The sequence below is a fragment of the Mastigoproctus giganteus genome, chromosome 12 (assembly GCF_048544385.1).
Source record: "Mastigoproctus giganteus isolate SK-2022 chromosome 12, ASM4854438v1, whole genome shotgun sequence".
In the NCBI taxonomy this organism is placed as follows: Eukaryota; Metazoa; Arthropoda; class Arachnida; order Uropygi; family Thelyphonidae; genus Mastigoproctus; species Mastigoproctus giganteus.
The window spans coordinates 14,740,486-14,767,776 of record NC_143586.1 but is presented as its reverse complement, the minus strand read 5'-3'; the positions used below and the strand labels follow the sequence as shown (position 1 = coordinate 14,767,776).

General features: G+C 36.8%; 1 protein-coding gene across 3 annotated transcripts in view; it reads right to left on the bottom strand.

The window, feature by feature from the left end:
• Positions 1–27,291, bottom strand: part of LOC150076723 (ADP-ribosylation factor-binding protein GGA1-like) — a 303,671-nt gene that overhangs the window by 124,811 nt on the left and 151,569 nt on the right. For all 3 annotated transcript variants that reach the window (XM_090385588.1, XM_090385589.1, XM_090385590.1), the window contains one exon: positions 8,348–8,593. In XM_090385588.1, the coding sequence (XP_090241714.1) occupies positions 8,348–8,593 (246 nt within the window). The remainder of the gene's footprint in view (positions 1–8,347; positions 8,594–27,291) is intronic.

Here is a 27,291-nt window from a genome sequence, read left to right as displayed (position 1 = left end):
AATTTAGACTGGATTCTAACTTGTCAAAAAGAGGAAATTGTTAACGGTGTTGTAGATACTTAGTCTGTGAGCAGTTAATATGCAAAAAAAAAAATACAGTATAAACCAGGAGGTTGTCAATCAGTGTTAATTTCTACACAGTGAATTCAAAATGCCAACATAGCCAGAAGGGGCTGAAAATGCCAAGAAAATACATAAGCATAAGAGCTGAAGTTTGAGTGACTTGAATGAAAAGGAAAGAGTATGACTAAGAAAAAATAAGGTAGAGAGAGTTTCTTGTCCTTGGGACAGATCTAAGTTTGGTAGTCTGGGGCAGAATTTGCCAATGAAGAAAATCTGAGATGTTAAGGAAATCACTTTGGACAGCAATCAGAGTTACAAAGATGTACTGCTTCATATTGCAAACAGTAACAGGTAGAGTTGAACTTGGTTATAATGAGCATGGAAATAATGAGATCACAGCTGAAATGAGCAAAAAGCCATCATGATTTTAATTTATGTGTATTCCCATACCATTGCTCATATGAGCGTACTAAATGGATATAACGAACAAATTTTGGTAACTATGCAAACATTCTTAATTGCTCGGGTAGTCCAAAATACCCAATTCTTAGAATAGATGAAAATGAAAAGAGTAACTTAGCTGCATTAGCATATGATGCAAGAAAGCAAGCTTATGCAGCATCAGCCAAAAAAAAAAAAAAAAAAAAAAAGCTCAGATTTCACCCCTCTGTTCGTTCCAAATATCTGTTCAGCTCAGACTTAAATTTATTTAGGCTATCAACTTCCACAACAAAAGATGGAAGTCTGTTCCACCAATCGACTACCTGCTGGCTAAAGGCAAACTTCCACACATCTATCCCACAACTGTCTTTCTTCAATTTGAATTTATGCCCTCTCAGGTGATTATTCTGAGCAAGAGGAAGAATCCCATCAGCACTGAGCATGCTCAAACCATTCAAGGCTTTATACACCTCAATCAGATCAGCTCGCAGGTGCCTAGTCTCCAGACACTGTAATTTGCAAAACTTAAGCCTTTCTTCGTAAGAGCAACCCTTTGTTCCATTCACTAATCTTGTTGCCCTTCTCTGTACTCGTTCCAACAGCTCTATATCCTTCTTAAAATGAGGACTCCAGACCTGTATACAATACTCAAGGTGTGGCCTGACCATCGCCTTACACAAGGGGATAATCACCTCCTTATCCCTGCTAGAAAAATTCCTATATATCATTGAACTTCTGTTCTGGGTAAAATAATGGAGTCACTGGTTAAAGATGCATTGCAGGATCATCTAGACAAGACTGCAGCAATAATTCAGACACAGCATGGGTTTGTTAAGGGAAAGTCTTGTCTGACAAATTTGATAGGATATTATGATGTGCTTACAAAGGAACTGGATGCAAAAAATAATTTTGATATCATATATTTGGATTTCAGGAAAGCTTTTGACACTGTTGCACATGGAAGACTATTGTATAAATTGGAGCAGAATGGTATTATGGGTAAGTTGCTACAATGGATAAAAGGATGGTTAAGTGGGAGAAGACAGAGGGTGGTAATCAATGGGTGTTGCTCTTCGTGGACTAATGTTATTAGTGGTGTCCCACAGGGTTCGGTGTTAGTTCCACTGTTGTTTTGTATATTTATCAATGATATTGATGAAGGTATATCAGGCTTAATGTCGAAGTTTGCAGATGATACAAAGGTTGGCAGGGTTGTTAATGACAGTAATGGCAGTGTGCTACTGCAACAGGATCTAGATAATTTGGGCAGATGGCCTAAGAAGTGGCAACTGAAGTTTAACCTTGACAAATGCAAAGTACTGCATATGGGTAGAAGTAACCCCAGAGAAACGTACCAACTGTGTGGTACTACACTTAAGGTGGTAGAAAATGAAAAAGACCTGGGAGTAATTGTGCAATCAGATATGAAGTTTTCTGAGCAATGCAGATAGGCTGCCAGGGCAGGTCATGGGGTTTTGTCAATGATATATAGGAATTTTGCTAGCAGGGAGAAGGAGGTGATTGTCCCTCTGTATAAGGCAATGGTCAGGCCACGCCTTGAGTACTGCGTACAGGTCTGGAGGCCTCATTTTAGGAAGGATGTCGATTTGCTTGAGCGTGTACAGAGAAGGGCAACAAGATTGGTGAGGGGAATTAAGGGATCCTCTTACCAAGAGAGGCTTAAGTTCTGCAAATTGCAGTGGCTGGAGACTAGGCACCTGCGCGGTGATCTGATTGAAGTATATAAGGCCTTGAATGGGTTGAGCACGCTGAATTCTAATGGGATCCTTCCACTTGTTCAGATTACGAACCTAAGGGGGCATAAATTCAAATTAAGAAAAGACAGATGTAGAATAGATGTGTGGAAATTTGCCTTTAGCCAGCTGGTGGTTAATTGCTGGAACAAACTTCCATCTGTTGTTGTGGAAGTTGATAGGTTGAATAAATTTAAGTAGGAACTGGACAGGCATCTGGAGGGAATGGTGTGTTTTTGTTTTTTTTTTTGGCTGATGTAAGTGTATGAGCATAAGCTCATACACTTACATCAAGCTCATACACTTACATAAGCTCATACAGTTGCCCAGCATAAGCTCATACACTTACATCAGCCAAGAAAGCAAGTGTATGAGCATAAGCTCATACACTTGCTTTCTTGCATCACATGCCACTACTACTACATATCTACTAACAAAAGAAAATGTCTCTCGATTCATGAAATGTCGAAATTATTCGTGAGTTAGAAGGTGGTGCAAAAAAAAGTTGAAGTGTGTAAAAAGTTTTCTTTGTCCTCTTCAAGTGTATCGGTATTGTTGAAGAATAAAGACGTTTCCATATCGGCACTGGAAAAGAACATAATTGAAAAAAAAATAATAAATAAATAAAAATAAATTTAGACAGTGCGAGGTTACAAATGTTGATGAAGCATTGCTTCAATGGTTAATCACACAAAGAAGTGCTGGATTTTCAATAGACGGTCCGATCTTGAAGGCTCAAGCAGAAAAATTTGCTAAACAATTTGGACATGACGATTTTGTATCTAACAACAGTCGGCTGGATCGATTTCAAAACTGACATAACATTGTTTATGCCAAAATTAGTAGAGAATCTCGACCTGCAGATCCAATAATGGCAAATGAATGGATTGACCATGTTTGGGAGGAAATCAGGAAAGATTTCAATGATGAAGACATGTACAACAGTTGTACTACTGCAACAGGACCTAGAAAATTTGGGAAGATGGGTTGAGAAGTGGCAACTGAAGTTTAACATTAACAAATGCAAAGTATTGCATATGGGTAGAAGTAACCCCAGAGAAATGTACCAACTGTGTGGTACCACACTTAGGGTGGTAGAAAATGAAAAAGACCTGGGAGTAATTGTGCAGTCAGTTATGAAGTTTCCTAGCAATGCAGACAGACTGCCAGAGCAGATCATGGAATATTGTCAACGATATACAGGAATTTTCTAGCAGGGAAAAGGAGGTGGTTGTCCCTTTGTATAAGGCAATGGTCAGGCCTTGAGAACTGCATACAGGTCTGGAGGCCTCACTTTGGGAAGGACGTAGAGTTGCTTGAGCGAGTACACAGACGGGCAACAAGATTGGTGAGGGGAACGAAGGGATTCTCTTATCAAGAAAGGATTAAGTTCTACAAATTGCAGCGGCTGGAAACTAGGCACCTGCAAAGTGATCTGACTGAGGTGTATAAGGCCTTGAATGGGTTGAGCAAGCTGAATTCTGATGGGATTCTTCCGCTTGCTCAGATTATGAACCTGTGGGGGCATAAATTCAAATAGAGGAAGGACAGTTGTAGAACAGTTGGGCAGAAATTTGATTTAGCCAGTGGGTGGTTAACTGCTAGAACAAACTTCCATCTGTTGCTGTGGAAGTTGATAGCTTAAATAAATTCAAAGAGGAACTGGACAAACTTTTACAGAGAATGGTTGTGCGAATTTTTTTTTTTTTTTTTTGGCTGATGCTACATAAGTTCATATGTTTACTTTCTTGCATCACATACCTCTATTACTGCTGCTACTACTACTATTACAACAATGCCAACGAAACGACTTTTTTATAATTTGACATCTGATAATACATTTAAATTCAAAGGGGAAAAATGTGTTGGTGAAAAAAAAGGCTCACTTGACAATGCTCATATATGACAGGAACTGATAAAAAAACTGTTTGTTATCGGAAAATCGTTAAAACCTTGGTGTTTCAAAAACATAAGGAAACTTCCTGTGGATTACACTGCAAACAAGAAAGCTTGGATGACTTCGGATATTTTTTGGCAATACATAAATGACTGGAATAAGGAACTATTCAAAAAGAAGAAAAATATTTTATTGTTAGTTGATAACTGTCCTGCACATCCCCAGATTCAAAATTTGTCCAACATTAAGCTAGTGTTTCTGCCTCCCAATGCGACATCAAATTTACAACCAATGGACATAGTTGTAATCAAGGGTTTGAAAGGATTTTATAAAAGATTTCTAGTCCTACATCTGATCAGTCAAAGAGAACAGAAACTTACCACGTCTATATCGATATTGGATGATACAAATTTATTGAACGATGAGTGGAACAACATTACTTTGACAACCATATCGAATTGCTTCAAGAAATCGAAATTAAATTCAAATGAAATTTCAATTGTAGATGAAGAAGATTGAAATGAAGAAAACAACTTACCATTATCCGAATGGTTGCTACGTAACAACATTGTAGGTTTTAATACAGATAACATCAATGAATTTGTACAAGTGGATGACAACTTATTAACTAGTGGTCTTCCTACAGAGAGTGACATTGTAGATGCTGTACTCAACAAAGACGATAACGGCAATGGTAAAGACTATGATTGTGATGATGATATGATGACAATAGATAGTGAATCAAAATCAGTGCCGACAATCTCACAAGCTCAAGGTGAATGGACCTTGAATGGGTTGAGCACGTTGAAATCTGAACACATTAGTCTACTTTTTTGAAGGAACTGAGGCAAGTAATGAGACTTTTAATGCGTTGAGTGTTTTAAGGGGGAACTTAAGAAATATCAACATGAAATCTTTAAAACAAACATCAATTTTAAAATTCATAAATAAAGACTAATTGAAATCGTGTTTATTATTAAATAGTGTTGATTTAATTACAGAGAAATAAATTGTATTTAGTATTAAGTGTATGATTTTAAAATTATAGACAAATAAATTGTGTTTAATATTAAGTGTATTGTAGTTTATACAAGCATATCAACACAAATAATATGTAGGTATATACTTATTTTTTTATCTGTAATATTTCTTTTGTTTTTTGAATCTATCTTTTTATCAAGTTATTGAGAATTTAAAAAAAATAGGAGGTAGATTTAACCCATCATTAATAAAGTGTTCATTGTTTAACGGCCCCAGGGGTTTTCCCATCTCCGCTATCACTGATATAGTGAGTAACGGTTATAACGAGGAAATTTTGTCCAACCCTTGATGCTCATTATAACCAAGTTCGACTGTATTTCAATTTGTTTGTAAAGACGATGTCAAGACAACACAATAGGATGTCTCAGCTTGGCATTTAGCCAACCAATAAGATAATATTTGGCCAAAAAAAATAGGTTGAAGAACAGATTTCAAAATGAAAGATCAAATCAGTAATGAATAGAAAAATGAGCTAAGATATAGATGGCAAAATATTTCTATATAGTGTTCGAATAATGAATGAGAATGATGTTGCACTTCATAAACCAAAATGCTGTTAGAATGGTAGACTGAAGTTATACGCAACGGACCAAAGTTTAGAATCCAGATGTACTTCTAAGAATTTAACTGGTTCATGGGGGGATGAATTAAATTCATATTGGAATCCAACTTGTTGGAAAGAGGAGAGTGTCGAAGGAGCAATTGGTAGATACTTATCTGTCAGTGGTTGACATGCAAACCAAAAGTGTTCAGTATAAGCTGGGAAGTTCTCAATCATTTGTTGATCCGTACACAATGAATTGAAAATGATGACAGCCAGAATGTGCTGGAAAAACCAAGAAAATGCCACACACCAAAGAAATGAAGTTTTACTTGAACAAAAGTAAAGAGCACGGCTGAGAAAAACAAGGCTGAGAGTGTTCTCATTCTTTGGGAAGTTATAAGTTATTGAAAAGATAAATTAACAGCACAATTGTAAATTAACCATTTTCAGCAGGCAACCTGAGATGCAGTGATAGAGCAGATCTATCAAGGAAGAGCAGTGTAGAGTTTCCTTTTTTCTGCCATATTGTGTAAATTGTGAAAATGAGATGAAGACATTTCAGTTAAACATGCGAAATGCCATAGTGAACTGATGTTGGTCTAGAAGCAAAAATTTGCCCCGTGGCTTCAAGATAATTTTGTCTAAAAGTTTTAGTGAAGAAGAGCAAACAGAGATGAGCCTCAAGTCATTTTGCTCCTGTGGTTTTGCACACCTGGGAGTTTGGTTGTAAAGATTTGCCAATATATCTAGGAAGAAAAAAGCTGTTGATTTTGAGGCAGCAGTTGGAAATACCATCCAGTCCTATCACAGAGAAGTAGATCAGACACTAAGTTAGAAGATGACATTGAGAATTCAGACAGCGGCATGTCACAACATGAAGCATCCTTGAAGATGGACGTTGCATCAGCAGATGAGATAAGACAAAATCTGATAATCTCCTAAGGCCCTTGCTCAGCTGGAAATCTTGAGATGGATGTGAATTTTTGTGAAAAGATATTCTTTTCTTTTTGAGAACATGTATTGATAAATTCAGTCAGGGCTGTTTTCTTAGCAGAATGGTGAATTAAGAAACCAGCACACGTCCTGTGAGATGACTTTCGTTGAATCTTTTGAAATTCTTTCTGCTTGATCCAAAAAAGATAGATAAGATGGATGTCTACCATGGTTTGTTTTGTGAGGAGAACAGGCACCACCTAGATATTATCACAGATGAAATAAAAGCAAGCCAATGAACCAACTAAAACCAACCATCAGGGGAATGCGAAGATATAATGACCACGAAAAAAAAAAAAAGGTGAACAGGAACTTGACAAAATCTTGTGCCAGGAAAAGTGGTGATAAAACTGCCTTGCTGAGAGACGTAGAAGGTCTTGGGTTGTAAGATGTTAAGATAATGTGAATGTGGCTTGTAGGGAAAGGTGGTTGGTCTGAAGTCAAAGCAAATTGGCAGTTTTTTTTTGGAAAATAGCAATTTGGCATTAAAAAAGATTTTGTCTAACCTGGCAGCACTCCTAATAGGAGGGAAACTGTCTTTACAGTTGAGCATTAAAAGCTGGCTAGGCAAGGAGTGGCAATGTCAGTGGGAAGTGAATCATAAAGGTTAAATATCATAAATAATAAAGGTTAAGTCACCAACAAAAATTACAATATCAGATGATTTGGCAATTAATCAGGAGATGATATTGTCAAACTGACAAATGGACACAGGAGGGAAATAATACACCAGAATGAGGACAGGGTGCTATGAATATTGTGGGTAAGCTGTGGAGATGCCACTACCCCATCGATTTTCATGAGATGTAGCATGAAAATGAAAGTTAAAATATTGGCAGTGAGAGTGCTGAAGTCACTTTTGTGTATAAGCCACATCTCAGCAACTGCAATAAAACTGTAGTTGTCAAAATGGCAAGAGATCCACTAGAATGCAAGTCTTGTTCTGGATGCTCCTAGAATTTTGGAAGAATAAGCTGACCTTGCAGACTTGTACACAAGGACAGGTGCTGAGCAGTGACCAATGAAGAAAGTGAGATGGTGACATGACTGCAACGTGGATCAATCTACTAATGCAAACAGGGATTAACTCTGATCTAGCTTCAAAGTGCTTATGTACGAAGAGTTCCTTAATGGGCCTTTTTTTTTTTTTTAATCGGCCCAAGAGCATTGTCCTCTTGCACTAGCTTTCTTGTATCCATGGTGAACCTAGCAGCTTCAACTTAGCTCATACATGATATCTCCTGTAGAAACCAGTAGGCTCTCTTAAATGTGACAGCATAAATTTATTGTAACTAAAATGGTAACAGATTAACTTATTAAAAACTTCATAGAGGAAGGAAATTTCTCAAGTCCATTAAATCAAGGGTTTACTGTATCTCAAGAAGCGCACGGTGTAAAAACGAGCAATTGCAATGTGCAATCTCTGACTATTATATAAAGAAGTACTCCACAATGTTTGGTGATAATAATACAAGTCCCAGCTGAAATTATGGAAGCTGCTTGATTTTTCTGAACTTACCTATTCAAAACAAGCAACTCGCAATTTTATCAAACCTTTAGAACAACTTATGTACTTATCCATAACAATAGTAAATTTAAGAAGAAAAGATTTACCTGCTACAAGAGGTTGCAGACCTACCCCAGTAAACCCTTGTACAGCTCTAGAGGCAGTAAGTGACTTGACAGGAAGTGTCTGGTAGGGCTGTGACAGGAGAGAACTTGCAGACAATGGGGTTGAAGAGAATACTTGGCCTAGATCTGAGAGAGAGCTGTGTCCAGTACTGGGAGGGGAGTTTGGTGGTTTTAAAGTAGTTTCAAGACTGTTAACTCTAGTAGCAGAAACAGGTACATCACTTAAACCTAGTAGAAAAAAAAATCATACTCATTTATTTTAAATTTAGGTAAATTAAGAATAAATGAATATGATCAAGATATAAAAGTTTATATCTTAATCATATTCATTTATCATTTTTTATATCAGTTGTATATCAAAGTATATAACTGATATAAAAAGATCACTTTTAAAATGTTTAGCATGTTAGAAATTTCATATCGTGATGAAACACAATGCTACAGCAAATAGTGCAACATAAAATTATGAAATAAAAAAAAGGATTGAAAATTATATTGTTTTAAAGAATAAACATGAGTGAATATCAGTTATATGTTATCTTCTTCTGATTGTTGGAATATTAGAGAAGAAATGCCTATGAGATTAGTTCTGAAGTAATTCAAAATATGATATTTTGACTCTAATAGTGTCAGTGAGTCAAAATATGATATTTTGACTCACTGACACTATTAGATTTTGTTTCAAAAGAGCAGCAAGATTAAATTAACTCTGCATACTGCAGCATCTGTAAACTAGATACCTACAAGGAGACTTGAAAGAATTTAGGGCTTTAAATGAATTGTGTATATTAATCAATAATGGCATCCTTATAAAAAAAATTTTTTTTTGGATGATACACATAAGGAGATATAAATTTAAATTGAAAGGGATGGTTGCAGGATTAGCCTTTGAGTTGGAGAGTAACTAATTGTTGGAACAAACTTCCATCTGGTGTTATGGAAGGGGTAGTTTGAATAATTTTTAAGAACTAGACAAATTTTTGAGGAGAAAAACAGGTGATACGAGAAGTAGTTTTCTTTTTGCTGATAATACTAAATACTAATACATCTTTCTGGTAATTTACACTGGTCCATCTCGCTTGTAATGTTGGGAATAATTCATAACCCAATAACATATAAACAACTTCAACATATATGATTTGCCTAATGTTTCTGATATCTGAAGACCGGCTACAAAAAACCTTTTTCAGCACACTTGAGGGCATCCAGGGGTAATAATCCCTGTACTAATCAGTATTATGATGTATGCCAAGTATCATAACAGCCGAATGTTAACCATTTACACAAACAGCAAATTTACACAGATTGACTATGGGTCAGAAATTGCTTTGAAAATGGATCCGTGGATCCTTTCTTGGCTTTAGAAATACTAAGAAAAGTCTAGAAATTCCCCTTCAAGAAATATTTGAACAAAAGAAGTAAATGATCCACAACTGTTGTTTTAGCATTTCATAGTGAAACTACTGGCCCAAACATATTTCCTTGAAAAGATAAAAAAAAATCTTCTAGCTGGTCTTTAAATGGCTGATTTTATACCTCAAGCATCTTTGAAGCAAAATGATACTTTGCTTTTCTCCACTTCCTTCGAGTGTTGGAAAAGAGGGGGATGACATGTTATTGAATATGTGAAAAGGTGCCCCCCAGTGCACTGGTAATTTCAATTGGATCAACAGTTGCACCTCCATTGTACTCAATGACTGGAAATGGAAATAAAAATAGAATAATAACACTAGTTTACAAATTTAAGTTTGTTCACTGGGGTTTGAATTTCAATAGGTCCTACTGCCGAAATATGTTGCTGTGATTTCAAATATGACTTAATTTTTTTATATCACATCACAATTTAAGAAATAAAAAAGTATTGTTTTTACGAAAGTATATAACTTTATTGTATTTAGTAATGACAAATTGATAGGATTACATTTTCATATATCAAAAAATACGTAAATACAGTCAGTCCTCATATAGCATGATAGTTGTGTTCCTAGAAACCCTTGTGCAATGCAAAATCATGCAATATAAACAACAGGCCCTATGGGAAAAATAGGGTTAGGTGCTGACCACCCAAGATTGAACACACATTTGTAACCAAAATATTACCAAACACAATAAATAGTCGTAATAAAATACGTAAGTATTTCATTACGACTATTACATAATAAAATATTGTTAATGCTTTTGCTTATATCATAATCAAACTTGTTTTTTGTTTGATTTTCTATCCAAACAGATGACAGCCGTTTAATCTCTTCCAATTCTTTGTGTCTTGATCTAATGGATTTTAATTACACTTTGAGTTGTTCCTACTATGAAAGTTGTTTTTATTTTCTCTGCATTCTTTCTAATTCTTGGCATTGCCTCATTTAGGCCTGTAGCATATGCAATATCACATAGTCTTTCATTTCGCTCAAAGCATTTCACAATTTCATATTTTTTCCTCTATTGACAGAGGCAGGCTGGCCATACGCCTTATGGGGGAAACCCCAGTGGGCCGGAGATGTGATTTTGGCCATAAACCATAGTATGAGGCCACTACAAATTTTCCTGGGTAAGAATTTTTGTCTCTGTTTATCAATATTGCTTTTCTTTTTCTCTCTGAATCTGTAGTATCTTCACCAGGATGCTTCCTTTTCAAACCTTTTAAGTATTTTACTCATTTTTAGGGAATAAAGCACAATTACAAAATGAGGAGGCATGCTTGATACACATAAACAAAGCTGCACACATGTAGCAACTGAATAAACAACACCATAAAGGCAGAGATACACTATTAACACCTCACATTTTACTAAAGCACATTTCTGGGGATTACTACCATAAAACAATAAAAACAATTTCCAGTTGTGTTTCGGCTAGTGGAATCTGTTATAAACTGGTAGTAAACTCGATCTAATGGCATTTGCGATAATATCGGCAGCTGGAATTGTGTGGGTTTTTACCTTATTATGGTGAAATGTGTTTCCCCTTCACTGATATAAAAAAACAAATACATTTTCAGAATCTTCTCTTCATTCCTATCGTGTTGCGTTCAGTTGGGGTGATACCGCGTTCGACTGCCATTTCTTGTAAACACAAAAGTAAATTTGCTTCGTGTTATATACGATATCCTTCCCCTATTTATAAATAGTGTATGATCGAATTCGTGTACTGTAAACACGTGTTATACGAGGACTGACTGTACTAACAAGTATTAATCAAAATTTCTGAAACTTTCATTAATCAGACCTTAGTCTCTTTGTTTGAAAAGAACGTTTAATCGTTTTTCTTTTATGTACAGTGCCAGGATTCTCTCTTTTTAAACACCAGCAGTAGTCAGCCATCATGCTTGTATTCCACCTTCCTTGGTATCTCTGCTCCATTTCCTTTATGTCCTGATGGAATCTCTCCCCTTGTTCTTCGCTCATCTGTGCAAGATTTTCGGGGGAAAATCAAGATGTGCATGCAAAAATTTTGCTGCTCATATTGCAACCTAAATTGCAAAGCGTTTCGAGTATATTTTGAACAATTTTCTCATAATCCTGTGATTTATGATTTTCTAGAAAGTTTTCCATTACACTTTTAAAAGCAATCCAGGCTTCCCTTTCAACGTCAGTCATAGTAGTTTCAAACTGACTGGCTAAAACTAATTTTCTAATTTGGGGACCAATGAAGATACCCTCCTTAAGTTTTGAGTCAGATAAACTGGGAAATTTACTGCAAAGGTATTTAAAGCAGTTGCCATCCTTATTCAATGCTTTAACAAATTGCTTCATTAGGTCCAACTTAATATGCAGTGGAGGTAAAAGTATTTTATCTGGCTTCACCAAACTTTCGTGCACAATATTGTCCAATGCAGCGCTTTAGCTCTGCTATCCCATTCACAAATAAAGCATGGAATTTTAGTGTACCCACCTTGTTGCCCCAACAACATACATAACACTTTTAAGTCTCCACATAGTTGCCATTCATGATCTCGATATTTAATTTTCTCCAGAAGCAACTTTAGATTCTCATAAGTTTCTTTTAAGTAGGCTGAATGAGCAACTGGCACAGATGTGTACTTATCTCCATTATATAAGAGAACACCTTTTAAACTAATCTTAGAAGAGTCTATAAATAGTCTCCATTCACTAGGGACATATGATAGAGTTCCTAAGGCACTTATTAAACTAGCGATATCACTGCAGTATACGATCAAAAATACTGTACCTGGAGCAAGTAAGTTCTTCGCTTGAAGTCTGGATCCCAGAATTTAAGCAGCATACTTTGGAAGACCTAAGTCCCTTAATAAATCGTTCAGTTCGACTTGCGTGAATTGCTGTGGCATTAAAATATTTTCTGGTTGATAACATTCCTTTTCACAAACCTCTTTAGTTTCTGCTTCGGTGCAAGAAGATGTGGACTCCAAAGTTTCTGGTGGAGGTTTTATAGGCAGATCAGGTCCATGCAGAACCGGTCTTCTGGCTGATGGTAGATCTGGATATTTGATGTCCTTTTTAATTTTTTGATTTGTAACCTTTAAAGTCACATACACAAAAGTAACATTCGGCATGGTTTACTGGCTCGCGCCACACTATAGGAATAGCAAATGGCAAGTACACCTTTTTTTCCTTGACTCCATTTTCTAAGATGTTCGACACATGTATGGCATACTTTATGCAGTGCCCATGATTTATCCTGATCACCTAGTTTTATGTCAAAGTATGCATAATACGATGTTTTTATAAAATTGGTAATATTTTGCCTCTGCTTTACAGGAACAAAACAATCACATATGTAACAATATATGTCGGGACTGTTTATACACTTTCTGGTTGCCATACTAAAAGAAAACTAACACACAATGAGAGCTCACAACGGTTTTTACAGGAGTACTGTGACTGCATAAGGGATATGCCACTTATATAGGTCTGTGGTTGAGTGGACTGTACAAACAAGTGAGTGCATGCCGAGACAAGTTTAAACCGTAACTACACACAGGAGTCTTCCAGACTCCTCTCGGAAAATAAAATTCTGGAAATCACAGATGGGATGGAAGAGTGGGGTGGGGGGCTCTTTATGTGGTTACAAAGGAACTAGATGCAAAAAATAATTTTGATATCATATATTTGGATTTCAGGAAAGCTTTTGATACTGTTGCGCATGGAAAACTATTGTACAAATTGGAGCAGAATGGTATTAAGGGTAAGTTGCTACAATGGATAAAAGGATGGTTGAGTGGGAGAAGACAGAGGGTGGTAATTAATGGGTGCTGCTCTTTGTGGACTAATGTTATTAGTGGAGTCCCACAGGGTTCGGTGTTGGGTCCTCTGTTGTTTTGTATATTTATCAATGATATTGATGAAGGTATATCAGGCTTAGTGTCGAAGTTTGCAGATGATACAAAGGTTGGCAGGGTTGTTAATGACAGTAATGCAGTGTGCTACTGCAGCAGGTTCTGGATAATTTGGGCAGATGGGCTAAGAAGTGGCAACTGAAGTTTAACCTTGACAAATGCAAGGTACTGCATATGAGTAGAAGTAACCCCAAAGAAATGTACCAACTGTGTGATACTACACTTACACGTAAGGTGGTAGAAAATGAAAAAGACCTGGGAGTAATTGTGCAGTCAGATATGAAGTTTTTTGAGCAATGCAGACAGGCTGCCAGGGCAGGTCATGGGGTTTTGTCAATGATATATAGGAATTTTGCTAGCAGGGAAAAGGAGGTAATTGTCCCTCTGTATAAGGCAATCAATGGTCAGACCACGCCTTGAGTACTGCGTACAGGTTTGAAGGCCTCTCTTTAAGAAGGATGTAGATTTGCTTGAGCATGTACAGAGAAGGGCAACAAGACTGGTGAGGGGAATGAAGGGATCCTCTTACCAAGAGAGGCTTAAGTTCTGCAAATTGCAGCGGCTGGAGACTAGGCATCTGCGAAGTGATCTGATTGAGGTGTATAAGGCCTTGAATGGGTCGAGCATGATGAATTGTGATGGAATTCTTCCACTTGCTCAGATTGCAAACCTAAGGGGGCATAAATTCAAATTAAGAAAAGACAGATGTAGAATAGATGTGCGGAAATTTGCCTTTAGCCAGCGGGTGGTTAATTGCTGGAACAAACTTCCATCTGTCGTTGTGGAAGTTGATAGGGTAAATAAATGTAAGGAGGAACTGGACAGCAGACATTTGGAGGGAATGGCGTGATTTTTTTTTTTTTTTTTTGGCTGATGCTGCATAAGCTCATACACTTGCTTTCTTGCATCATATGCCACTACTACTACCTTCCTGGATCAAGGTCGGCTACCTTGCAGTGTGTGTAGTTATGGGTTAAACATGCACAATCTGTTGTATTTGAGGCAAATATTTGATACACCTGATTACGAATATAGGCGTATAAAACTTTTAAACCATTGCAGAATCTATAGTTATGTACACATTTGCGTGTAATACCTAGGTAATATTTTGTTAATGAATAGTGAAAAATCTTTATGTGATAGAAACAAACGGACTTCGGTTTAGTAATCAGTAAACATGCATAAATAACTGCCACATACTTTTATTCAAACCCCAGATACACTGTAAACCAGTGTAATTAGAATATATAGAATATCAAGAAATATTAAAATATAATATTTCTAAATTTTAATATTTCTTAATATCCTATATATTCTAATTATTATTCTATTTTTATTTGGTGTAAATTCAAAATGAGGACATTCTCTACAAGAGTAAATCACAATAAATTAGCATTCGTCCGATTTTACGAATAATAGCGGGTCTCTGTCACACAAGTTGTCTGTCTAACATGTCTAGTATAAAGTTTTGAGACAACAGGATTCCCATAATGGTTTTTATACAATGCCAATGTTCACTTCACTTGACAACTCTTGTCCATTTCTGATCTGTTGTCAACAAATTTGGGACCCATCATGCGACACTTTTTTCATAGAGAGAGAGAGAGAACCTCTGTTATTGTGTTACCAATGTTCAGATAAGATGTCCAAGATGCTGGCAATTGTCAAACTGTCACTCGTTGAACACTCATCATCAGGTCATGGACACTGTCAAGAACCTCTGGAGTGATGGATTGCAGGGCTTCCACAGTGAGGGTTATCTTCCATGCTCTCCCTCCCTCATTAAAATTCTGCTGCCCATTTCTTAACCATGAAATAGGAGACATATCCTCCTCCAGTGTTGTAGCCATAACTTCATGAACTGCCTTTGGTTCTGTCCCTTTTCCCAAAATTATTTGATGACTGCAAGGTGACTGATTCTGTCTGTCTTTCCTCATTCACACAGCTTTGTTAAATTCAGGACTTGTAATTAAAAAGAGACATTATTTAAACTGTCCTTACTAGAACATTTTACTATTTGAAATAGTAAGAATTTGAAATATATTAAGAAATTTTTAACATTGTACCACTACTCTTTCATACTCAAGCCACAAACTTTTCAATTGCTTATGACCCCTGATGTGGTTGGTCTGATAAAGAGGAAGAATTCCATAGAACTTACTTAATCCATTCAAAGCCTTAAGCACCTCTTTCAGATCTCCTGGCAGGTGCCTATTATTCAGACACTGCACTTTGCAGAACTGAAGTCTTTCCCTTTGATCTTCATTTAATCTTCAGAGGACTTTCATTCAACATATAGAAGGGCCATTCAACTGAATTAGATGGTATTCAGATTGATCTGGAAGTATCTCCAAAAACTGAAAAAACTCGCTGTTTTAAAATTATGATCTCTTGCCGTAGGCCCTCTTCCTGTAAAGCAGTGGTTTTCGATCTTTTTTTAATAACGGCACCCCTAAGTAATTTATTTTATTTTGCGGCACCCCTACTCAATTTTCTGCCTATTAGATCCAATTCATTCTCTCTCTCTCTCTCTCTCTCTCTATGTCAAATATTTAAAGAAAAAAGTTATATGCTAGTTATTACAATAATATAACTATAAACAAAATTACAATTCATCGTACAAATTATATATATAATAATTTTATTCTTTATACTGAAGAAAGGTACTAAATATACATCAATTATAGATCATCACAAAATTAAAAGATACTGTACACCTTTTTATAATGAAATAAATATATAAATTAAAAAAATAATAAATTTAAGTAACTTAAACTCAAATGACGTGGCACCCCTAAAATGTTGCAGCACCCCGGTTGAAAACCACTGCTCTAAAGGCTAACTCACTTATCAATCCTTTCCTACTGCTTCCGTTTTTAATAACGCAACTTTAAAATGGCTAACCCCACATTTCTTTACTTGTCACTTACTTTCCAGCTATGGTGCTATTATAATATGAAACTTTTTTTATTTTATCTACAACTGCAGTCTGTTTCTGTGATCTTCCTGAAGATGTAGCCCATATTCCTTTCAATTGTCCTGCATACAAAACCCTTAGATAACAGCTATTTTTCACCACTGGTCCTGTTATTTCTTGGCAAGAAAAGGTGTTTATCACCTCCAGAAAAAATTAAGCACCGCAAGAGTTTGCTTTCAAAGTGTTCTCCATAAGAAAGAAGAGGGTAAACGTGGCCACATAGAATGTAAAAAGTTTAAAATAAAGCAAGATGGATACGGTCGTCAATGAAATTTTAGGTCATTAATGAAAAAACATTTTAGGAGCAACTGAAGTCATGTGGACAGGACAAGGTCATTTCAAAACTGGAAATGGGTTTTTGGTTGTTTTTTCTAGAAGTGACCAAGTAAAAGAACATGGTGTCGCTGTCATTTTGAATAAGGAATGTTCAAGGTCTCTTCTTGGATACAATCCTATTAATAGTAGAATGATGACAATTAGACTTCAGAGCCAGCCAGTAAATGGCAGTTTTAGTTGCATATGAACCAACATCAACATCCACAGATGAAGATATGGACGTTTATTATGAAAATCTCCAGTCAGCTCTTGATCTGGTAACAAAAAAGGATGTTTTGATAATCATGGGTGATTTTAATGCAAAAGTAGGCAAGACAGTTTCTTCTAGTCCAGAATATGGTAGGTTTGGTCTTGGCACTAAAAATAAGCAGGGTGAAAGTTTAATTGAATTTTGTCATCTGAACAGTCTTGTCATATGTAACATCTGCTTTCAGCAGCACAAGAGAAGGCTCTACACATGGAAATCTCTTGATCATAAAACAAGGAATCAGATTGATTATATCCTTATGCAGCAAAGGTGGCATTCCAGTGTAATCACACCAAAAACACTTCCTGGAGCAGATTGTAGCAGTGATCATCAGCTACTCCACATTGTTCTCAAGCTGAAGCTGAAAAAGATCATGAATAAGGTTTTCCCTAGACGATTGGATGTAGAAAATATTCCAAATGATTATATGCTTGAAACAGGCAATTGCTTTCAAGCTCTATTAGAACTAGATGACGATATGCTGCCCGAGGAAATATGGGAAAATACAAAAAGCATTATTAAGGATTCAGCAAATAGACACATTAGAGAAAGGTCAAAGATCAGGAAGTCTTGGATTACAGAAGCCACTTTTAAACTTATTGAACAGAGAAGAACTGCAAAAGGCAAGGGTGTACAAGGAAACAGAGTATCAGGAACTAAGCAAAGTCATCAAGTGCTGTTTAAGCCAGGACAAACAGGATTCTATCAATCGAAAGCGTAAAGAAATCTAATATCACAACAAACAAAACACTAAAAAGTTGTATGATGTAATTAAGTCCTTAAGACAAAAGTTCCAATAACCAAAACTTAATGTAATTAAGGACAATTATCAAAGGGGAAATTTTAACAGAGGAGAACACAATCAAAGGAAGGTGAAAAGAATACTGCGAGCAGCTCTTCTGAGCACCTACTGGCACTAATGATTTGCCATCCCCTTTTCAAGAGTGTGATCATGAACCAGTACCACTGAAGGAAGAAGTCGAAAAAGTCATCAGAAAACTAACATGTGGCAAGTCACCTGGAATTGATGAAATCCCAGCAGAATTGATTAAAGCTACAGGTTTCACACCTGTAGCTTTAATCAAGGGCGCAGAGTTTTTTCATAAAATGATTGTAAAAATTTGGGAAATAGGATGGTGACCATCAAATTGGAAGAAATCAATTTTCATCCCCTTTCCAAAAAAAGGAGATTTGAAAATTTGCTCAAATTACAGGACTATTAGCCCAATTTCTCACGCTAGCAAGATTCTTCTTAAAATCATATTAAACAGAATCTCAAGAAAACTTGAAGAAATGCCAGAAGAGCAAGCAGGTTTCAGAAGGGGTAGAGGAACCAGAGATCAGATCTAAAGTCTACAGCTGATTATTGAAAAATGCAAAGAATTCAATGTTCCAGTAGTTTTACATTTTATAGATTATGCAAAAGCATTTGATTGTGTAACATGAGAAACTATGGGAAACGATGACTATTATGGGTTTCCCAATCCACATAATTCAGCTGATTAAGCTACCGTACCAGGAACGAACTGTGAGAACAAACATGGGAAACACAGACTTTTTCACAATAGGTAACGGTGTCAGGTATGGCTGTATTTTGTCACCTCACCGTTTTAATCTTTATGCTGAAGATATCATGTGTGAAGTTTTGGAAGATTTAGAGACTGGCATCAAAATTGGAGGACTGAAGATAAACAACTTTCATTATGCAGATGATACTGTGCTAATTTGTAATTCTAAGGATCATCTTAAAGAAACTCTGAGGGAAGTATATGGAGCAAGTAAGAAAAAAGGATTGTTTCTGAATGTGTGTAAAACTAAAATTATGGTGATTGGTGATAATCTCGATTCCAGTAAAGTGAAGGTTAATGGGCAAGATATCGAAGAAGTTGATGAATTTGATTACTTAGGGTCAAGAATAAATAAAAATAGTGACTGCTCAAATGATGTAAAGAGACAACAGGCAATTGCTAAAATGTTGGTCGCTGATCTGATAAAATTACGGAGAGATCATGATCTGCCCCTAAAGACGAAACTGAGAATCGTTTGTTTGTTATTTGGTTTTAGAAGCATTAGCAACTAAGGCCATATTGCTCCGGGATATGCGGTGGTCATTCCCTGACCTTTCCACATCATCTGTATTTGGTGGTGATGGGCTTGAACCCCGGTCTAATCAAGAAGCATGTGCTACGCACTGCTGCTCCTTCCCGCCTGGCTACGGAAGTGCCTAACTGAGAATCATTGACTTGTTAATTTTTCCAGTTGCCACTTATGGATGTGAAGGATGGAATCTGAAAAGAGTTAACAGGAAGAAATCTGAGGCATTTAAAATGGGGTATTACAGGAGAATACTGCGTATTTCTTACTTGGATCGAAGAACAAATGAGTGGATTGAATAAAATTGGCAGGCCTAAAATTCTTCTTCATAGCATCAACAAAAGAAAACTCAAGTTTTTTGGTCATATAGTAAGAAGGGAAAACTTTCTGTTGAAGAATATAATGGAAGGGAAAACTGAGGGGAAGAGGTGCAGAGGAAGACCTGCAACTAGGTGGGATCGGTGAACTTCTGGGCATGACACTTTGCGATGCTGCTTGTATAACACACGATCGATGCAGTTGGAGGAATTTTTTGATGGCCACAACAGCTCCTCAGGGAGCTATGTGACTGGAAGAAGATACTACTGTTGTGATAAGACATACTGTTGACAACTGAATCTTATCATTTAAAACTATTTGTTAATAACTATAAATTCTGATACTACTTATTGTAGGAACTGATTTGGAATGACACTAATTTGCTTGGTTTCTACTTTTGTCTTTGTATACTCAAATTGGTGTTTTCTGTAGATTGATTGTTTGCCTTTTTGTTTGTTATGCTATTGAACTTGCATTTTTGGCATTGTACTTATGCCTAGTTGTTTCTGATGCCTCGAAGATCATTTCTTTCCACCCCAGTGGAACAGGTACTCTGTCTGGCCCCTTCCTAAGCACCAACAATCGATGCTCCCAAGCCAATATAGGCCCATTGCTTGCGCCTCTGTATTGCTAAAAATTCTGGAGAAAGCACTGCTACCGTCTGTCACCCATCAAATTCTCTGTGACAGTCCCCAGCAAATACACTATGGTATATCAGGAAAGTCAACTATAACTAACCTTGCAACAACTCTGCACATCTTAGAAGCCTTTGAACAAAGACAGGAATTGTCAGTTATATATCTTGACATCCGTTCCGCATTTGATGCCATCTATATACCTAACCTCCAATGTCTCTTAGAAAACTATTTCAACTTTCGCGGCGATGTTCTCTGGTTCCTAGAATCTCTCCTATCCAAGAGGACCCTTGTTCTAAAGATCGGAACAAAGACATTCACGTGTCACATAACTGCCAGTGTGCCTCAAGGGGGGGGGGTGTCCTGTCTGGCATTCTCTTCTCAGCAATCATGGTGCCGTTTGTGACCAACAAGTGCAATTGGATCACATATGCTGATGATGTCAAGCTCCTTACTAGGATATCGCCATCCAATTCGGCAGCCGAAACGACTCAGCAAATCACTAGCAAACTGCAGGACATGGCTGACTATCTCAATACTTTCAACCTCCAAATCAACCCCCTAAAATCGGCACAAATAATTTATTCACTAAAGGGCAGCCCAACAACATTGGAGCCTGTGCTTAACAGCTCCTCAGTTCCAATTGTTCAAACACACAAAGATCTGGGGGTCGTTTTCAACTCCAAACTATCTTTCAGCAATCATGTAAACCTCGTACAGTCGAGGCTGAAATCACTACGCTGGGTCGCAAAACAACAGCTGCTCCACACCACCTACCCACAACTGGTAAAAAGATACATCGTATCAATCCTTTACCCAACAATACTGTATGCTTCAGAGATATGAGCCTCGGCTGCGGAATCCAACATTAAAAGAATATTCTCTGCCGAATTCTGGCTTCTAAAATGGGCCAACAGCAAACTCCACCTTCCCCCAGTTCTCAGATCAACGCAGTTAGCAGAAGCCCTTCAACTACACACACTCCGATCCTACATCGGAGAAAGAAGGCTGCTGTTCACCATCAAGATGGCCACCGGTAAAATTACAGAGCCGAACTTCTGGGATCACTGCTCTTGGCGCATTCCTTCCCCTTATCTCCGGTCTTCAGCACAGCTGCTAGCAAACCGTAACCGGCAGATTCCTGCCAAAGCAAATGCTACCCTCACTGCAAGCCATTGACAGGGACCTCCAAGAAGTGGTCAACAATAAAAAAAAAAAATACAGGAAGGGAATCCTCGTCGAACTGAAAATGTAAAACTGTGCTTTGTTGCCTTCCAATAATCTGATGTAATTTATATGTTTTTCTCATGTGTGTATCTCTTTTGTAAATATGTTTGGTAAACCCCTGGCACCACCATGCCGTGACGGGACTAATTGTATGTATATCATGCTGCAATTAAAGATTCTATTCTATTCTATATAGTTATGTGTCGTGTATTATAATTTCCTATCACGTTCCCTCCTCAGTATGTGACTATATTTCCTGAATGCTATCCATCCAAAATTTATTCTTCTCTTGCTTCCAGCCATTTATCATTATTACAGCTAATGACTTGTCCCAGATAAATATATGACTCCACCTTTTCAATTACTGCTCCTTCAATCATTATATCCCTTTCTGTGGCATACTTGTTCATCATTACTTTTGTTTTAGCCATATTCATCTTTAATCCAAAATCCTTACTAACTCTGCATAAGCTGACCGGGCTAGCCAGGTAGGTAAAGTGCCTGCCTGGCAACCCAAAGGTCGCGGGTTCGATTCCCGCCTTGGGCTTAGATCAAAGTACTGCAAAAACCTTGGGAGGTGCATTATGGCCACAGAAGCCTATGCGCCAACAACTACAAAAAAAAAAAAAACCTCTGCATAACTGATTAAGATTTTCCTCTTATTCTTTGGGATCATGGCTTATGACAACAATGTCATCTGCAAATCGTAAATGGTTTAGGTACTCTCCATTCACATTTCTTCATTCATCACTCCATTCATCACATCTTCATTCACACTCCTTTCTGCGACCAGTCTAATCTTCTGAAAGCTTCCTCAAGGGCAGCAGTAAACAACTTCGGAGATATTGTCTCCCTGTCGAACTCATTTATCAATTTTAAATTTGCTACTATCTTTGTCTAGTCTAATAAAGGAGGCAGCATTCTCATATATTTTCTTCAAAATCATAATATATGAGGTATCTATGCCCTGTCTTTCCAGTGCCCGAAACATTGCCTTATGTTGTATGTATGGAGTCAAATGCCTTTTAATAATCCACAAATGCCAGGCATAATGGTGTTTTATATTCATTTTCTTTCTCCATTAGCTGTGATGTAAGTATAGATACACCTTTACTCTTAGTAATCCCAAAGCCCACGTATTTGATCCACGAGGACCTCCAGCAGGCCATGAAATCTCTGACACCTTGCTTACTTATCAGGCTGTTATATGTTCTGATAGAAGCAGTGCAAGAACCACTTTCACCTCTGCATGCCACTGTTGTTAACCTATTAGTCTGTGTATCTCCCCAAGGCTAGCAGTTTTCTAATTCACCTAGCACAGCCTCGATAGCATCTAATATTCTTGCACCCTTCTGTTCAAGTGTATCCCATTCCTATAAAAACATCTCCTTCTGGAGCACCGATCTTGTTGAGAAAAATTATATCAGATGAACACTGCCCACTCTCTTCAGGGCCATATTAATTTATTGATTAATTAATTGAAGGAGAAAGTACATGGTTGAGACCATGTACTTTCTCCTTTCATGTCTGGACAGGCACTTTCAATTTCAATCCTAACTTGACTTTTTTTCGCAACTAGTTAATTAAATCGCCAGGTCCTGTACTCTTATTATCATTAATACTGTTACAACAACTATATATCATTAATACTGTGTCACCTTTTTGTGCCCTTGTTGTAGCTGCTCTATAACATCAGCTTTAGCCCCTAGCAGACATACAGTTCTATTTTACCAGTTCTTTTGGCATAATATATTTCCTGTTTCCCTGATAATTGAACTATAGCTCTTATGGAGCCAAGGATCTCTATTCTGGAGGATTTTGTTGTTGTTGTGTTGTATACTGCTGGAGCATGGGCTCAATTACTTAGCTGAGCTGAGCAGCTAAGTGCTTGATGGGGGCCCTCTCTTTTAATTCTTCTCAAGAGCATCAACCCCATTCTTCAAGCTCTCATATAAGCCCATCACCAAATTTGCACTTAATCTGCTCATGTTCTTTGACATCCTTTGGCTGTATCATGTCTCAAAATCATGCTAAAGGTAGTTTTATAAAGAGGACACAAGTAACACACACACACACAGCATAATTCTGATTCTTAAGCAAGTTGTCCTTGAAAGTTCTTCCCTAAACCAAAGCATTCCAGCTGCTTTGAGTCCCTTTGCTTTGCTCCTCTAGTTTGAGGCTTGATTTTAGTCTAAATTTAATTTAAAAATTAATTTAGAAACTAAGAGATATGAAAAGAATAACATCACACTAACACCACTTATTTTGACAGCAGTTCAAACTATGCTATTTTAGATTGTGTAATAAAGTTATGTTATGATATCAAGTTTTATTGCTATAAATATATGTAGTGTATAAGCCTAAAAATATCAGATGCATACTGGTTACACTGCTGATAAACTAAATAGGAAACCTGCAAGTAGCACCTATATCAATATAATAACAATGGTGATAGAATTCACATTCTTATATTAATACAATGCAATGGTGGTGTAAGTCAACTTTTTAAACAAAATTAAAAGGCCAAATAATGAACAAATTCCAACTGAATCAGAGAAATACAAATAATGACCACACTACTAATTTTAAATCAAGTTACAAAAAAAAAAAAAAAAAAATTTAATGCAATAAAGTAAGTTCCACTTAAAGAAGCATTGCACTATGGAAGTGATTACTGCCCAGATCACATTGATTTTTTTATGTAGATCAGAGGTTCCCAAACTTATGTCTTGTGCCCTCTTGAAATATTTCCTAAATTTCATGCACACCTAACTTTCCTAATTTTCACATTTATTTGCACTTTTTCTGAAAAAGCAAGTGCAAATAAACAGTTCAACATAAACTTTAGCTATGAATATACATACTTTTTTAAATTAATGTATACAGGTGACCCCCGCTTAACGCTGATAATTCGTTCCGGAAAATCAGAGCGCTAAGTGAATCCGCACTAAGCAAGCGCCGCATTCCCATAAGGTAAGGTAACATATGCATTTGTAAGTTGCGGTCGGTGCCATAGGATATTTCCTAATCAATAATAAACGGTAGTGAAAAGATGCACAAATGTCGGTCAAAATATTTAATATTCAAATATTTGTACATATAAAATATTCTGCATTACATATGTATATAATTGTGGTAACTACTTACGTATCAAAATTAAACATAAAATTACAATTAAAATCATGAATTTAATTGATCTAAATTGATTTTAATTGATTTAATTTAATTGATGAATTTAATAATGAAAAATGTGTAAATTCATACGATCATGAGTAAATTCATATGGTCAGAGGTCTTAAGGGGAGTAAATTATGTTATTCTATTGCAATTGTTCTGAGGCTCTTAACTGATTGAAGGAAACTGCCAATCAGTTAAGAAAAAAACTTAACTGACTGGCAAGTTCTAAATTCTTTTGTATGAAAACAGGGAACATCACCTGTTATAATGCATAATCAGGAATCTAATGAAAGGGTCTGATGTCGTTTTGGTTCTTGGTTTCTTTGTGGTTATATTTAACTCACCATCAAATTTTTCTGTCACGAACCTTGTTAGGTTCCCAGAAGAAGAAAAGAAGAGTTCATGCTATTCATGTTGTTGTTGTTGTTTTGGTTTTTAGGAGCATTAGCAACTAAGGCCATATTGCTCCGGGATATGCGGTGGTCATTCCCTGACCTTTCCGCATCTTCCGTATTTGGTGGTGACGGGCTCGAACCCCAGTCTAATCAAGAAGCATGTGATACGCACTACTGCATGCTATTCATGTGTTTTAATTTTGTTTCAGTGCCTGGGCTTCCCACCCACTGAAGAGAAGAGGAAACACTATCTAGAAAGCAATAAATGCTCATGGCAATGGATTCCAGGGCTATCTGAGAATCACATTCATACTTCTGACAGCCTCAGCCTCAGGCAATGAGAGTAGAGACATGACATTAGCACAAATGATCCATGAAAATGAAATGCACAATCTGATTGAAGATTGATCAAAGGATCTTCTGCCTTGTCAAAGAAGATTTATTGAAGTTGAGATCCTCAATCATCAGGATTCAACAACTTGAGTTTTGAAAGTTTGCAACCCATAACAAACAAGAATGATTCCTATAGTCTTAACCAGAAACCCAAGCAACAGGCATTATATTCCAACGATACAAATCTGGATGGTTAGCAGGATGGGCAAACAAAAAAAACTTTTCAGATTTAAAATTTAAAAGACTAGATTTCTTTTTCAAAACTTTTTTTGAAAAAGAAATTGAATGGGTTGAGCACGCTGAATTCTGATGGGATCCTTCCACTTGTTCAGATTACGAACTTAAGGGGGCATAAATTCAAATTAAGAAAAGACATGTAGAATAGATGTGCGGAAATTTGCCTTTAGCCAGCGGGTGGTTAATTGCTGGAACAAACTTCCATCTATCGTTGTGGAAGTTGATAGGTTGAATAAATTTAAGGAGGAACTGGACAGGCATTTGGAGGGAATGGTGTGATTTTTTTCTGATGCTGCATAAGCTCATACATTTGCTTTCTTGCATCACATGCCACCACTGCTGCTACTACTACTTGCTAGCCAAAACAAAACTTTTAAGATCCAGTCTGTTGGCGCCTCCATAGCCAGGTGGGCAGGAGCAGCAATGCGCAGTACACACTTCTTGATTAGACTGGGGTTCGAGCCCGTGCCCACCAAATACGGAGGATGCAGAAAGGTCAGGAAATGGCCATCGCATATCCCCGGAGCAATATGGCCTTAGTTGCTAATGCTCCTAAAAACCAAATAATAACAATAACAATTATCCGGTCTAAATCACTTCCCCATAATTAAAATTTATGATGCCTAGTTCTACAATCATTTATAATAGTGTAAATTACTTGAAAATCACCTCTGGGGTGCCTAGTTGCCAAGCTGTGTAGTACCACATAGAGTAAATCCTTATATGGATGCCCTTTCGCAGATTCCACTAATTGGGCTGCCACCTTTGGACCCTATCAGGAAGTTTGGTCTTTGTTTAAGAGTAGTCTCCAAATTTGGGGAAAGTCTTCCAAGTGCAGTCTTACAACTGTTTTATACAAGGTATGTTCGTGTCAGACGGCACCTGGGATTTCTCCCATCTCCGCAACTGTTTTATACAGTGGGATTACAACTACTCTGTCTCTACAGGCAGATGTTCAGGGGCAAAAAAAAATCCAAAGGACACCATAGGCCTTTCTTGCCAAACCATATCATAACTCACAAATCTCTTTTCTTCCTCTACTGCTTTTATTTTGGCCACACCAAGCGTATAGGTTAGAAAACAGGCCTTGTGCGTTGGGTTGCATATCATCCAAGTTTCTTGCAACAACCAACTAACTGGTTAAAATAAATTTATTAAAATAAATAAATGATATATACATAAGATAAAACAGAGATAAAATAAGATAAAAGCGTTAAAATACAATAAGCTAAACGTGTTAAAGTATAATATAATAAAAGCGTTAAAATACATAGAAGCTTTCGAGGTGAAGTACCTCTTCATCAGCTAGTCTATGAATGGTGTACCTTCAGAAGTACACCATTCATCAACTGGCTGATAAAGAGGTACTTCGCCTTGAAAGCTTCTATGTATTTTAACGCTTTTATTATATTTTAACACTTTTATCGTATTGTATTTTAATGCTTTTATTATATTTTAACACTTTTATCGTATTGTATTTTAATACTTTTATCTTATTTTATCTCTGTTTTATCTTATGTATATATCATTTATTTATTTTAATAAATTTATTTTAACCAGTTAGTAGGTTGTCACA